This window comes from Littorina saxatilis, linkage group LG1 (genome assembly GCF_037325665.1).
Source record: "Littorina saxatilis isolate snail1 linkage group LG1, US_GU_Lsax_2.0, whole genome shotgun sequence".
Taxonomy (NCBI): Eukaryota; Metazoa; Mollusca; class Gastropoda; order Littorinimorpha; family Littorinidae; genus Littorina; species Littorina saxatilis.
Genome location: NC_090245.1, coordinates 99,129,401 through 99,146,505, shown reverse-complemented (window position 1 = coordinate 99,146,505; position 17,105 = coordinate 99,129,401). Strand labels below are relative to the sequence as shown.

General features: G+C 40.8%; 1 protein-coding gene across 1 annotated transcript; it reads right to left on the bottom strand.

The window, feature by feature from the left end:
* Positions 1–5,319: 5,319 nt before the first annotated feature.
* LOC138958696 (uncharacterized) lies at positions 5,320–7,237 on the bottom strand. Its single transcript, XM_070329925.1, has one exon. The coding sequence runs from the start codon at positions 7,094–7,096 to the stop codon at positions 6,518–6,520; it is 579 nt and encodes a 192-aa protein (XP_070186026.1). The 5' UTR covers positions 7,097–7,237; the 3' UTR covers positions 5,320–6,517.
* Between the last annotated feature and the right edge of the window lie 9,868 nt (positions 7,238–17,105).

Below are 17,105 nucleotides of genomic sequence, written 5' to 3'. Positions count from 1 at the left end.
TATAACTTATCTTTATAACTTATCTTTATAACTTATCTTTATAACTTATCTTTATAACTGGGTGGCCGAGTGGTAACGCACTTGCGCTCGGAAGCGAGAGGTTGCGAGTTCGACCCTTTGTCAGGGAGTTAGCAATTTTCTCCCTCCTTTCCTAACCTAGGTGGTGGGTTCAAATGCTAGTCTTTCGGATGAGACGAATAACCGAGGTCACTTCGTGTACACTACATTGGGGTGTGCACGTTAAAGATCCCACAATTGACAAAAGGGTCTTTCCTGGCAAAATTGCATAGGCATAGATAAAAAAAATGTCCACCAAAATACCCGTGTGACTTGGAATAATAGGCCGTGAAAAGTAGGATATGCGCCGAAATGGCTGCGATCTGCTGGTCGATGTGAATGCCTGATGTATTGTGTAAAAAATTCCATCTCACACGGCATAAATAGATCCCTGCGCCTTGAGTCCGAGTCTGGAGATACGCGCGCGATATAAGACTTCATATATTATATAACTTATCTTTATAACTTATCTTTATAGCTTATCTTTATAACTTATCTTCGTAGCTTATCTTTATAACTTATCTTTATAACTTATCTTTATAACTTATCTTTATAACTTATCTTTGTAGCTTATCTTTATAACTTATCTTTGTAGCTTATCTTTATAACTTATCTTTATAACTTATCTTTATAACTTATCTTTATAACTTATCTTTGTAGCTTATCTTTATAACTTATCTTTATAACTTATCTTTATAACTTATCTTTATAACTTATCTTTGTAGCTTATCTTTATAACTTATCTTTATAACTTATCTTTATAACTTATCTTTATAATTTATCTTTATAACTTATCTTTATAGCTTATCTTTATAACTTATCTTCGTAGCTTATCTTTATAACTTATCTTTATAACTTATCTTTAACTTATCTTTCTTATTTAGGCGGAAGAAAAAATCAGCCAGATAAGTTTTTGTTATGAATTGTTTGTCTGTGCACTTAAAAGACCGTTGCCGGGTCGATATATTTGTGAATTTATTGTTTTGTCAATAACAAACGTTCCAACAACCTACCTTTCTTGGCTTTTGATTCTGAATTTTGGAACGTTAGCAGTCTCTTTGTTTTTGGATCTTTTTTTTTTAATGTTTTGATAGTTTTGCAATTTTAGTGAAGGGTTGACTCAAAATATTTGTTTGGTTTTCTTGTTGTTGGTTGCTTTGTTGTTGTTGTTGTTGTTGTTGTTGTTGTTGTTGTTGTTGTTGTTGTTGTTTTTCTTGGTTGTGGTATACCGCAGTTATAATGAAAAAAGTAAAACAGTTTGCTTTGCAGATTTTTTTTAGTTACTGACAAGTAGCTGTTCGCGAGTATGTGTGTTCGGCTGAGATATTGCTCTCTCTCTCTCTCTCTCTCTCTCTCTCTCTCTCTCTCTCTCTCTCTCTCTCTCTCTCTCTCTCTCTCTCTCTCTCTCTCTCTCCATTGCGCGCGCGTGCTCCGTTTTGTCTGTGAATGTGTTTGTGGGCAGGTGTGTGTGTGTGTGTGTGTGCGTGTTGGGAAGGTGGCAGAAATTAAAGCGGACGTATTTCAGCGTGCATTCGCTTGACTGAATGGTTAATCACGCTTCAGCGTTCTTGCTTGTTGTATGTTTGCTTTGCTCGGTTTGTATTGGGTTAGGGAGGGGGGGCGGGAGGGGGGGGGGGGTCACATGTTTCTTTCATAAAGTGAGAGCTGATAGTTGATATTTGCTAGCACATGCACGCACATACACACACACACACACACACACACACACACACACACACACACACACACACACACACACACACACACACTCATTCACACACGCAGTTCAATATTTAAAAAAAAAAACTCGTGTAAATCTGGTACGACACAACAAGCCATGTAGTAATTCTCTATGTCTCCACTTAGACACATACTACTACTAGAAATCAAAATCCTGACTGCACAAAAGAATATTCATTGTACCGAAATTTAAAATAAAAAGAAATTCCTACGAGGTACCGTAGGACAAACACCCCCGTCAAAGGGAAATAACCTTCTCAGTTGGTGGCAGTGACTGAGTGAGAATGGTTATTTCCCTTTGACCATGAAGATGTCCCTGTATAAGTCCTTGTATAATTTTAATCCACCAATAACTCCCTAACCGTGTGTTTGACTGGTCCCAATTTTTGTAAGGACCGTCTCAGGAATGTATAGAACCTGTTCACCAAGTTTAGTGACGATCGGTCCGTTCATTCTTGAGATCTATATGCGAACACAAACAAACAAACAAACAAACACATCGAGCGAAACCTATACACACCCCTATACCGGGGGTGTAATAAACAAACATGCCTTGATTTAACTATACATGCTCACAATGAGTTAATTAACTGTATATCAGTATTTGTCTCCGAACACCCTCCCCAAAGTCGCAGTCCCGATTACATACTTTCACGGCAGAGAGAGAGTTCGAAACCCTAGTCTCTAAAAGCACGGTTAAGATATTCTTGATGCTTGGTGTAATTTCTGCAAACACGAAACCGAAAATATATATTCGGGTAAGTACATTTAATGAAATGCATATCATTATCGCAAAGCTTATGCCGTCATAATACATTCTAATACACAGTTCAACCGTCCAGTGCAGAAGGGTCAAACTCAAAAAACATCCTGTAAGGCTGATGCCAAAAGACAGTATAATCTTATTTAATCTGATTGTCCAGTTCAACGCAGATACATAAAACTTCACAAAGAACGTATAGGCCGCAATAATGCCTTTTTGACAGAATTGTGCGATAGACACATAAACGTGATGCCGTGGAACAGACTTATGGTTTAAACAAGTTTATTCAGTAAATGTCATTGGAATATTGTCGCATACATGAAATAAGGAACATGGAGCACAACAAGCTAGGCTTATGAGCGGTTTTTTTTTTTTTTTTTTTTTCCTTTTCTTTTGTTTCTTTTTTTTTTTTTTTTTTTTTTTTTTTTTAGGAGATCAGACATTGTTAATCACACATGTGCGTGCGTTTTTTGTTTTTTTTTCATATCGAAATTTGGCGGACGATTTTAACATAACATGTTTAAAATAATGTCAAAATAATAATGGTGAATTATGGTAGACAAACATGTAACAATAAAAGGAACAAAAAACACAATGCTAAACTAACAACAGTACTCACACGCGCTCGCACACTCACTCGCACACACACGCACACAATGACTTCCACATGGTAGAAAATAGAATACTACCAGAACAAGAAAATGTAAACAGTACTGCACATGGTCGTTTCGAACATGGATGAGATAAATGCATTCATTATTCAAAACGTTTGCTTAATAAGATAAACCTGAATAACTGATCAAATATCAATGCATTTTCGCTGTCTGACTTGTCTCTATTGCCATACAGAAAATCATCAGCGGTTAGCAAATCATAGTTGGACAGTGTTGACAAGGTGACTTCACGTATTTGAAGAGATAAGGGCCAATGAAAAATATAGTGCTCCGCATTTTCGACAGGATAACCACAAGTGCATGACGGGTCGGGAATTAAATGTCTGTCAAATAGATCACTATTTAGATTGCTGATCCTCAATCTCAGTCTGCAATGGATAATTTCTGATTTTCGATCGGATGTGTATCTATACGAGGGAACAACAGAATCATCAGAGCTAATACGTTTTTTAAATAACTCAATAGAATCAAGCTGTTTTACAGTATCTGGAAGCTCATTCCACAGGGAAGTCGAAGACAGAACAAATGACTTTTTACGTTGAACAGACTTATAAGTTGCACAGGTTATGCGCACTGAAGTAGAAGAAACGAAAGTCTTTACACAAAAGGCGGTACAGATTTGAATCTCAAGCTTTCTGACCTCCCAGATCAACTTATGTGCAGACCTGCTAGTGCCTTATCCCTCTTCGTGTGTACACGCAAGCACAAGACCAGGTGCGCACGGAAAAGATCTTGCAATCCATGTCAGAGTTCGGTGGGTTATAGAAACACGAAAATACCCAGCATGCTTTCCCGGGTAAAGACGGTTATACACGTAAAAACCCACTCATGCAAAAACATCAGTGAACATGGGAGTTTCAGCCCATGAACGAAGAAGAAGAAGAATGTCAAGCATCTGTCGAGGACGGCACCTCTTGCAGACCGGGTAGATACTTGCCGATTGACAGTGACCGCTCAACAATTGCCTGGGTAACAGACAGTAGGCTAGGTCCCGACAGTTAGTTTAGAAGACAGTCTACCGTCAGCAAACTTGCCATGGCAAGTTGTGATGATAAGTATCTCTCGAGGAACATAAATCCAAAGGCAGCTGTCCATTAAAATTAACCTTGCTCACGACAAATCAGAGGCTGGCAGTAGTCCCAATATTGCAATTTCCGTTTGTGCTGGAATAGCGAGAGAATGTTTGGAAAAAAACGATTTTTAAGTTGTTCATAGGGGAAAGGCTCCTAATATGGACCGGCTCCTAATATGGACCACCTCCTGTTCTGACAAACTAACGGCGCTAGAGCGCTCAAAACAATTTCATTCGCTTTATTCACCCTCTCTGGATAAGTTGCACATGTCAAAACAGTTGCAGAAACACAAACCTCAAAACCGTTTGGCTTTTTCGGTTTTTTTCACTTTTGGCAGCGTTCACTCTAAATGTGCCGCATAGAACGGACTCGTTTCTGTCTACAGCCAAAGCTTTCATAACACAAAAATGACTATATATGACAGCTACTAGATGAATACCCGCTTCGCCGGGTAGCAAGTAGAGCCGAATACCCGGCTTGAGTGGCGCACCGTACGCCGGCTTCGCCGGGTCCGAACCATGGACCCGCCAAGCTTTGGGATCCCAGATTCGTGGAATGGGAACAGCACGAAAATGATTCAGTGGCCATAATGCCATTCCTGATCATATCATGTCGAGTCCCATACTTGTCGACGACGCCCAATGTAACTGAGTGCCGAAACACCACAATCACCTTTGGAGGCAAAGTCCACTCAAACAGGATTGAGAAATTAGAGCTTATCTCTAAGCCTTTTTCAATCTGTGATGGCTTCTTAGAGGAAGGCCAGAACATACAGACTCAGAAAAGCAGCCGTACCACATCACAAACAGAACTCTACAATCCACAGGTGTTTTCTACAGACACACACAAACACACACACACACACACACACACACACACACACACACACACACACACACACACACACAGAGAAGCCGTCTATATATATATATATATATATATATATATATATATATATATATATATATATATATATATATATATATCTATATGTATAAATATATAGAGATAGATGACAGTGTATTTTTCGCGTGGCTATAAATTGATTCGACCTTTGCACTTTTACAGTGAGGACAACTTGCGGGTCCAAGGAAAGCGTTCTGGACACTGCGGTGACCTTCTAAAAATAGTAACAGAACGCCGGGAATATCCGAAGATGCCCCTCATACCGGAGTGCACCATACGAAGGAAGGGAGGTAAACGCTGAAAACATGGAGAAGATAAGGAAGAGTTATGGTAGTTGATCCCGAAAAAAAAAATCGGTTTGCGCTGCGCGCTGAGAGCACGTATTGAAATATCTCATCGACCAGATTGTGTCCAGGGTGAACGTGAATATGGCCACCAAATTTGAAACAGATCCATCGAGAACTTTGGCCTCGCATCGAACACAAAGAACAGACACACACACAGACAGACAGACACAAGTCGTATATATATATAGAAGACAATATTTGTTACATTTTAACAGTGTGTACCCCGAGTTTCTACTGCAAACAAAAAATAATAGCAAAACCTCAAAGTATATGTGTGAGTCCCCTAATATGCACCACCTTCAACAAATCGAAGAAAATAAAAACTAAAGGCAATTTTAATTAATTCATTAAGAAGCTTGCTGAAAATAACCTATAACTAGCCCTCGAGATTTCAAAAAAATATAACAAATAGTCTTTTTTTGGTGGAAGTTGATAATTTCACTTATTTTCACTCTGTTTTTGATAAGCTTCTTCTGTTTCCTGGTGTGCTTCAAATAATGCTCTCATCAATCCGAAACAGCTAAATCTAAAGCATATTTGAATTAGTCTGACTTGCACACTAAGTTGTATCATGTTATTTTGAAGTATAGGGGGCTTTAAACAGTGATTCGTGAAAGCCGCTTCACTGGTCCATATTAGGCGCCCAGGCTCCTAATATGGACCATTTGTGAATTTTTCTGTATTTAACTTTTGCTGACGGTCTATCAAAGCTATCTCAGTCTAATTAGGCCTAACTGTTGTTAAACTAAGAGAGAAGGACTACCAACCACACAATGAAACTTCTTCGCAAGAAAACAAGCTAGTTATCAGCAATAAACAAAACGTGGTCCATATTAGGGGCCCTTCCCCTACTTTGTTCAAATACGCCTGCCAGTATCCAATACTGGGATGATCGCCGGGTGACACGCATCAACCTGCGGGGAACTCTACAGCATAGTCTGGACTACCGTTCAACCATCATGGGTGCATCCTCTCACAGATCACGTGCGACAACAGTCGCATGTACGTGGTCCACGCCTGCTCCAGTTCCAGCGTCCATGGCTGGAGCGCCGGCTTGATGCTGTTGAGGAAGAACGGGATGAACAACAGGAAGTCCCGCCTGCTTACCCCGACTTCCCGGTGGATGTCTCCGATGTCATGAAGCAGCAGCACCACTTTGTCTTGCTCCCTCAGCCACGTAAAGACCTTGTGAATAGTCCTCATCACGATCAACACGTGCTCGTGGAAGGCGGTAGTGTGGCCGATGGACTGAGGATCCATCTTCCGGAACTTGTTGAATAACTGGAACTGCTCCGGGTGCGCCTCGAAGAGACCGAGGAAGCTCATCGCGCCTGTCCTCTGCATGTCCTCTCGCAGTATCTTCCACGACTCCAACAGCAGCTCCTCCTGTCGTTCCGTCAAGCTGGGGCGGCTGCGAGCGTACTCCTGTTGGTCGGCCGGGGGCTGCAAAGATAGGCCTATACTAGATTGTTCGGGTTCAGTTGCCGCAGGTTTCACCTTCGCTGGCTTCGAGCATCGAGACAGAGGTATTCCCATTTTGCGGAAAAGTTAATAAGATCTAAACGGACTGAATACTAGAAGATGTTGAATACTTGCACATTCATTACATGTTCGTGAAATGGAGTAGATCTAATTCAAACAGTCTTGACATCTAGTTATGGCGTCACAGCTTGGTGAAGCAAATGACGTCATTGCACGCCTTTACATCCCCAAAACGAGAGTTCAAAGCTAAACAAGGAATAGGAAAAGATGCAGGACCTAAGTCACAGCATTGAGAGCAACGATTTGTCTTTTTGTCGCAGATTACAATATAAACAGCCAAGAGCCACAACTATTTCACAGATGCCTACACGTCATATATAGGTACCTTCAGTGTTGCAAGCCAAACGAAACTGCATGCGGTTTGTCTGTTCGCATCTCCCGCCAAATTGTAATTAACATTGTCCGTGAACGTGTTGAGCTGTGTGCGGTATATGCCAAAATGGACCCACATACCATCTTTTACAACTTTTTACAATTTTCTTCTCCATTGTTTCACACTGTTCTGCAATTTTCTTACGTCATTACACACAATGTCTAGACGTAAAATACCAAAAACAGAAAGAATTTTCCCTCTCGCCGAGACTAATAGACTTCCATTATGTTAGGCTTTTGACGTAATTAGTTCACGTGCGGGACTTGATATGGGCATGGTCGAGAGCGACTGAGGCCTGACGCGTGTTTCTTTCAGGCGAGATATTCTTTCGGCTAGCCGCTCGCGAAGCTAGGAGGCGAGATTGTCTATGAAACGGTTTAATGGCTAGCTACGCAAGAACACCATTGGTTGATTGCAAAAAGGTTGTCTGCACTGGTCGGTAAAAAATCCTGGACAGCCAATCGGATGGGCAGCTGCGTGGCCGCCATGTTTTCTCGCCAAGCGAGCAAGCCCAAAGCTACCCGTGCGTCGGCTAGCGTCACTCGCGGCGAGATGTTCCCAAAAAACGTTACTTCCTCGCCCCACTCGCCAATCTCGCCTATTCTCGCCTGTAAGAAACAAGGGACTGCCCGGCGGCAGTCTTAAATTAATTCGTAAAAAATGTGTAGTGATTCAGTCCTTGCATGAAAGTCATTGAAACTTGTTATTTTTTCATACGAATAACTGCATGCTTGATAACTGATCGCTTTTGTGATAAAAAGAAATTGTTTCGAGTTTGCTGTCCAGAAATCCGTCAAAAAAGAAGGGAAACTGTATGGGAAAGAAAAAAAACACCCAGTCGCGTGTTTCTTTCAGGCGAGATATTCTTTCGGCTAGCCGCTCGCGAAGCTAGGAGGTGAGATTGTCTATGAAACGGTTTAATGGCTAGCTACGCAAGAATTAAACACCTTTGGTTGATTCCGAAAAGGTCGTCTGCACTGGTCGGTAAAAAACCATGGACAGCCAATCGGATGGGCAGCTGCGTGGCCGCCATGTTTTCTCGCCAAGCGAGCAAGCCCAAAGCTACCTAGCGTCGGCTAGCGTCACTCGCGGCGAGATGTTCCCAAGAAACGGTACTTCCTCGCTCCACTCGCCAATCTCGCCTATTCTCGCCTGTAAGAAACATGGGACAGGAGAAGCTTGATAAGATAGGAATACGAAAACATATTTCTTGGGACTTGACCCTTGCAGGTAGGTGGACTGAAAGTAGTGTGTGAACAGAACAGAACCAATTCTGACTGTTTACAACCGCATGAAAGCAGGAAAGAGATCGTCGTCAGATTGAATTACAATAACATTAACATGCTTCCATTTGCGACGGGCGCGCGTCAATCCACGATGACGACCTCGAGGTTTCAAATTGAAGCATGTCAATGTGTAATTATTACTCTTATTCTTGGTGTAGGGGAAGGGCTCCTAATATGGACCGGCTCCTAATATGGACCACCTCCTGTTCTGACAAACTAGAGCGCTCAAAACAATTTCATTCGCTCTATTCATCCTTTCTGGATAACATGCACATGTCAAAACAGTTGCAGAAACACAAACCTCAAAACCGTTAGGCTTTTTCTCTTTTTTGACTCACATGCGAAGCAAAAGTGAGTCTATGTACTCACCCGAGTCGTCCGTCCGTCCGTCCGTCCGTCCGTCCGTCCGTCCGTCCGTCCGTCCGTCCGTCCGTCCGTCCGTCCGTCCGTCCGTCCGTCCGGACGTCCGGACGTCCGTCCGTCCGGAAAACTTTAACGTTGGATATTTCTTGGACACTATTCAGTCTATCAGTACCAAATTTGGCAAGATGGTGTATGATGACAAGGCCCCAAAAAACATACATAGCATCTTGACCTTGCTTCAAGGTCAAGGTCGCAGGGGCCATAAATGTTGCCTAAAAAACAGCTATTTTTCACATTTTTCCCATTTTCTCTGAAGTTTTTGAGATTCAATACCTCACCTATATATGATATATAGGGCAAAGTAAGCCCCATCTTTTGATACCAGTTTGGTTTACCTTGCTTCAAGGTCAAGGTCACAGGAGCTCTTCAAAGTGGGATTGTATACATATTTTGAAGTGACCTTGACCCTGAACTATGGAAGATAACTGTTTCAAACTTAAAAATTATGTGGGGCACATGTTATGCTTTCATCATGAGACACATTTGGTCACATATGATCAAGGTCAAGGTCACTTTGACCCTTATGAAATGTGACCAAAATAAGGTAGTGAACCACTAAAAGTGACCATATCTCATGGTAGAAAGAGCCAATAAGCACCATTGTACTTCCTATGTCTTGAATTAACAGCTTTGTGTTGTATGACCTTGGATGACCTTGACCTTGGGTCAAGGTCACATGTATTTTGGTAGGAAAAATGTGTAAAGCATGTGAGTCGTATGGGCTTTGCCCTTCTTGTTCACTTTTGGCAGGGTTCACTCTAAATTTGCCGCCTAAAACGGACTCATTTCTGTCCACAGCCAAAGCTTTTATCGCACACAAATTGCTATATATGACAGCTAAGACCGTATTTGTTACATTTTAGCAGTGTTGACCCCGAGTTTCTACTGCAAACAAAAAATAATAGCAAAATCTCAAAGTATGTGTGAATCCCCTAATATGGACCACCTTCAACAAATCGAAGAAAATAAAAGCTAAAGGCTATTTTCATTAATTCATTAATAAGCTTGCTGGAAATAACCTATAACTAGCCCTCGAGATTTCAAACAAATATAAGAAATAGTCTTTGTTTTGTGGAAGTTGATAATTTTACTTATTTTCACTCTGTTTTGGATAAGCTTCTTTAGTTTTCTGGTGTGCTTCAAATAATGCTCTCATCAACCAGAAACAGATAAATCTAAAGCATATTTGAATTAGTCTGACTTGCACACTAAGTTGTATCATGTTATTTTGAAATATAGAGGGCTTTTTACAGTGATTCGTGAAGGCCGCTTCACAGGTCCAGATTAGGCGCCCAGGCTCCTAATATTTGTGATTTTTTCTGTATTTAATTTTTGCTGAATGTCTATCAAAGCTATTTCGCTCTAATTAGGCCTAATTAACGGTTACCCTAAGAGAGAAGGACTACCAAACACAAAATGAAACTTCTTCGCAAGAAAACAAACTAGTTATCAGCATGAAACAAAAAGTGGTCCATATTAGGAGCCCTTCCCCTACCCTGTCGTATTCAAAGGAAAGATGGCATATTTTGAGGTCAATGCAGGCTTACTTGAAAATCGTTGGCCGTACGGAACAGCAGTGCTTGTGTTAGGGTCCAGATATAACACAGGGTCCAGGGCCGGACCTGAGTAAGGTGAGGGGGGGGGGGGGGTCCCAATACACCAGTTAACGGTTTCGGGGTTTACATGGAACAAAGAAGGAAAGCGGAAGAGGAAGAAGTAGGCCTACAAACACACTCACACAAACGATCTGCGCACGCGTTCAAATCAAAGGGGGAAAAAAAGAGAAAATCGCGTGTTTGTGTGCCCGATGTGATCCTTAGAACCTTTACACTCTTTCTTCGAACACTCAAAAGCAAATTCAGGGCTGGAAGACTACAAAATTGCACTTTCTGCCGACTGAATCTACGCTTTTTCAAATCAACCGGAACAGGAAGAAGAAGAAAAAACTCTCGAAAAAACGATCTGCGGATGCGCATTTTCTCAAAAAAAGGAAACCGGAAGAGGAAGAAGAAGAAAAAGTGCTCGTAAAAAAAGATGTGAGCGTGTGCGAAACTGAAATGGCCGCGGAACTGTTAATCGGTGTATTGTTGAAGGGGTAGGCTAACTTTAATTATTACTCCTATCCCTGTCGTATTCAAAGGAAAGATGGCATAGTTTGAGGTCAATGCAGGCTTACTTGAAAATCGTTGGCCGTACGGAACAGCAGTGATTTTGTTAGGGCCCCGATATATCACAGGGTCAGCTCTTTCTGGACAATTAGACCAAAGGTGTGACACACGGCAAAGCGTACACCAAAACGGAATGCTATACTCACACCGATGACAGTCAGTGGGTTACCTTTGCTATTTAAATCGATGTTGTTCCTGATATGAATGTGTATTTTGGTAAATAGTGTTTACATGCAAGGAGAAACATAAGGTGGGACATTGATCAAGGCAGCAACGCGCGCACACAGATATGCACAAACGCACGCACGCAGAGGCACACACACACACACACACACACACACACACACACACACACACGCACGCACGCACGCACGCACACTAAACAGAGGTCCGTTTGACGATCACTCAACAAAAATCACCACAACTCAACACATAAGCGGGTTCGAGTGAACCTAATCATTCAAGATAAGCGACGACATAACGGGAATGTTCTCAGAGGGTCGACTATGTTCTAACAAAAAAAAGCAAATCTCCAAAGGTCTTTAAAACTATAAAGAGCTCAAAATGCGAATATTTGCCGACAACTCCATCTTATTCAAAGTGTACGGAATGATTTTCGTGAAAAAGAACTCTATTTACAAATGATTCTGTGTGAAAAGCAATTTTATCTTCCAACTATTATATCTTCAACCTCAACATATTCCTCAGATAGTAGAAGGAGTGCTTAGCAGTATTAATTTCATATTGATCAACACTCTGTGTAAAATGAAGATTGAGGACAGCGCATCAAAAGAAGAGAAAGAGAGATGGTGTGGTGTGTTACCAAGAAAGGTTGCTGCAGTTGTCAGTGTGCTGTGTTGTCTCTTCATTCAGTGCATTCTTGGCTTCACCTACACTTTTGGTCAGTTTCTACCTAATACCCTGTATATATATTATTTTTTTCTGTACTGAAAGTGATTTTTGTTGTTGTTGTAATTTTACTGTCCATTACAGACACAGACAACCGACACAATTAATATGAATATTACAAAGGCACACAGTCACAGACACACATTAACACGTACACACACATAAACGCACACACATACACACACATACACACACATACACACACATACACACACACATACACAAACATGCACGCGCGCGCGCACAGACCCACACACACACACACACACACACACACACACACACACCACACACACACACACTCGCACGCAGTCATGCACACACGAATACACAGTCACACTTTTTCATGTGTAATTTACTGTCCATTACAGACACAGACAACCGTCACAATTAATATTACAAAGGCACACAGTCACAGACACACATTTACACGTACACACACACACACAAGCGCAAACACACACACGTACACACACACACACACATACACACACACACACACACACAAACATGCACGCGCGCGCGCACAGACCCACACACATGCACACACACACACACACACACACGCACACACACACACGCACACACACACACGCACACACACACAAACACACACATACACACACACTCGCACGCAGTCATGCACACACGAGCATACAGTCACACTTTTTCATGTTTTTTTCTACAAATTCTGATACGGATTTTATTGCCTTTATTCATTGTTAGCTTTTAACCAGGAGTAGAATGTAGAATGTCCAGCACACTCACTCTCACGTCCGCACATACTCATGGCATTGCCCATCCTGACCTCAGGTCAAAATGAGTTCGGCTCATTCTCTCCCTGAGAGGATGCCTTGAGTTTCCTTGTCTGGCAAGGAAATCGAATTTTTTTTGTTTTTACATATTTAGAGCTTTTTGTAATGTATTCTTGATATAAGCAGATTCGCGATCGTCGATAATGATTTTTCATGGTGTTTTGTAATTTTTAAATTCCAAAGGAATTCATATGTAAGAGTTTCAAGCGAGCTATTTTTCGCGGCTGTATTTACTGTGCAAACAACTCTAATTAAGTAGATGTGCAACGCCAAGGCACTGCATACCCCAGCGAAAGACAAACCCCTCTCTCTCTCTCTCTCTCTCTCTCTCTCTCTCTCTCTCTCTCTCTCTCTCTCTCTCTCTCTCTCTCTCTCTCTTGAAAAATGGTAAATCCTCGCCTTTGTTAATATGTTATATATATCGGAATCCTGCTGAAACAACAAGTTGGAATGATGATTTTGTTTTAATGATGGACAGAGCAAAACGTCGTGATGAGAATGTACTATTGCTTGGCGATTTTAACATTAATTTACAGAGACCCCAAACAACTTGGGGCTCAACCACTGCTCTATTTGGTCTTCACCAGCTAGTTAAAACCCCTACAAGAGAAACCAATAATTCATCTACCCTTATTGATCACATTTATACTGATGATAAGACCACTGTTTCAAATGTACAAGTAGTACACTCCACTTTCAGTGATCATTATTCTGTTTTTTGCTCGATTGTTCTGAGATTGCCCAAATCACAGCATAAAGGTCATACAACTATCGAATACAGAAGTTTTAAATACTTTGACGAGTCTGCCTTTTTCTGTGATCTTAATCGAGCGCCATTTCAAAGCGTATTTAATTGCAGTAACGCAGATGATGCTTGCAATCTTTTCCATGAGATTTTGTGTTCCATTATTGATAAACACGCTCCACTACGTCAGCATAGGGTGAAACATCCCCACCTGCCCCCTTGGTTGACATCGGACATTATTGAGGCTATGGCGTTGCGTGATTTCTTTAAAGAACATAACCTGAAAAGCGAGTACAAATTACAAAGGAATGAAGTTTTGAAAACGGTAAGGCAAGCAAAAGCAGATTATTTTAATAAATTGCTTTCTGATAAGAGAGATACTTCTACAATTTGGCGAGCAATGAATGAAGTTCTTGATAAATCTCGAAATAGATCGACCAATTCTCCGTCACAAATAACTCTAGAAGATTTTAATCAACACTTTATTTCGCTCGCAGAGAAACTGAAAGCCTGTCTCAAGCAGAATGAGTCCCTTGATATTGATGTCTCTCTAGAAAAATTAAAAACATTTTGTGGACGAAAGTTGACTCAAAACGAATCGTTTTCTATTCCACCCATTACTGTCCACGAGGTTGGAAAACTGATAGAACAGATGGCGAATAAAAAGTCAATGGGTCCCGATAAGATTCCTGTCCGGTTGCTCAAACTTGCTTTACCATACATAATTGATTCACTGACTTATGTCTACAACCTTGGCATACAACAAAACGTTTTTCCCTCTATTTTAAAATGTGCCAAGGTAGTGCCACTCCCAAAAAGCAAGGATCTTACGGACCCTAACAACTTTCGACCAATTTCCCTCTTACCTGTTTTATCTAAGCCTTTGGAGAAGCATATTCAGAAATGTTTACTGGAATATATGGAACGAATGAATTTGTTTCATCCATTTCAGTCTGGATTTCGCTCTAAGCATTCATGCCACACTGCTCTCAGCTCTTTATGTGAAACTTGGTTATCAGCTATTAATGAGTCCGAAGTAACAGGAGCGTTATTCCTGGACTTTAAAAAAGCATTTGACCTTGTAGACCACTCCTTATTATTAAAGAAATTACAATGCTACTTAAAAGATGACTCTGCTTGTGCCTTCTTCGAATCATATCTTTCAAAACGGAAACAATATGTATTCATCAACTGTAAAACTTCGTCGAATGATTCTGTCAAAAGTGGTGTGCCTCAAGGGTCTGTATTAGGACCTATATTGTTCTGTATTTATATAAATGATTTACCTCTTCATGTGTCAGATGAGAAAGTAAGATGTGAGTTCTTTGCAGATGATTCATCAATCCACACCAGTCAGAAGTCTTTGGTAGCCGTCAACCAATCTCTTCAAAAAAGTATAGATGAGATGACAGAATGGTGCACCACTAATGCAATGGTTATTCACCCTGTTAAGACGAAAAGTATGGTGATTACAACTAGACAAAAACACCAATTAAAACCCTTACAACTTCAACTGTCAATTGATTCAACTCCAGTGCAACAAGTTAAAGAGCATAAATTATTAGGGGTTACCGTTGATCAAGAATTGAAATGGCAAACTCACTTGAGTAAAATTTGCAAATTAGTATCTAAAAATTTGTACTTATTGTCTAAATTAAGACATTATGCCGATGTGGAAGCACTCAAGTTGTTTTATTACGCTCACATAATGCCCCATATCAACTTTGCTTCAACACTTTGGGATAACTGCAGTGATGTCCATCTCAAACGACTCAATTCTCTTCATCGCCGTGCTGCAAAACTAATTCTGCATGAGTCAAATAAGCCAACAGATGATAAATTAAAGCTCCTTAATTTCCTTCCCTTGAAAGATCAGTTGACGCTAAACAAGGCTGTCTTTATGTACAAAGTAATTAACAATAATGTTCCTGGATATTTAAAATCACATTTCAGACATGCCACAAAAAGATATGGGTCCCAGAACCTGATTCCCCCCATCCCTCGTCTAGACTTGTATAAGTCAAGTTTAGCCTTCTCGGGAGCGTCTCTATGGAATTCCATACCCCTACCCCTCCGAAATGCCTCTTCTGTGAAAACGTTTAGGCGCCAGTTTCATTCCCGCTTAATGGGTAAATAGAACACTTTTCATGTCTGATATTTTAGTGCTTTTTACATTTAGTCAAGTTATGTTTGTATTTTGATTTGTTCTTTATGTGTATGTATTGATAATGATATACATGCGAATGATTGGGACAATTCCTCCCCACATTTGTTTTCTCCCTTTTGTTATTAGTTGTTTTGGATGTTTATATGCAATGCATTATTGCAACTATGCTGCAATTTCCAAACTATATTGTTTTTTCCCATTTTTGAATGTGTATACAAAACCATAACCCTTTTCTTATTCCTATTTACATTATGTACGTCTAGTCTGTAAGTAACAATAACCTTGTCAATTTTACTATCTATATTATGTGCGTCTGTATTAAGTGTTTGTATAAGGGACAGGTTGTAAGATTAGGCTTTGCCTAAAACCTCTATCCTTTGGTAATAAAGTTCAGTTTCAGTTTCAGTTTCTCTCTCACTCTCTCTCTTTCTTTCTCTCTTTCTCTCTCTCTCTCTCTCAAACACACACACGAACACGTACACAAACACACACACACACACACACACACACACACACATACCCTAATTACACACGTACACACATACACACTCACTCACACGCACTCACTCTCTCACACACACTTCATACACACAAAACACACACACATACGCACATATAGACAGACGGACATACACACCTTTACAAACAAACACACATACACATGTATACACGCACACACATACACTTATGCCCACACACACACTTACACACACACGAGTACAGACTCATGCACGCGTGCGCGCGCACACACACACACACACACACACACACACACACACACACACACACATACACACACACACACACACACACACACACACACACACACACACACACACACACACACACACACAAACAGTAACAGTAACACTAACACATGTGCACAAAATGAACACAAACACACACACTGCGCGAGAGAGAAAGACTACAGGGAGGCATGACGTCATGATGCATTAATTGACGTCAAAGACTTTCGACCGTGACGTATTCTTCTTACGCGAGCTTTATCCATAGACTTGGAAACTACGGAATTTCTACTCGTCCAAAGCGGCCTTGGGTGGCGTTTGCTGAAAAAATGGGGGCGACTATTGCACCCACCGTATTTTTGTTAGTATGG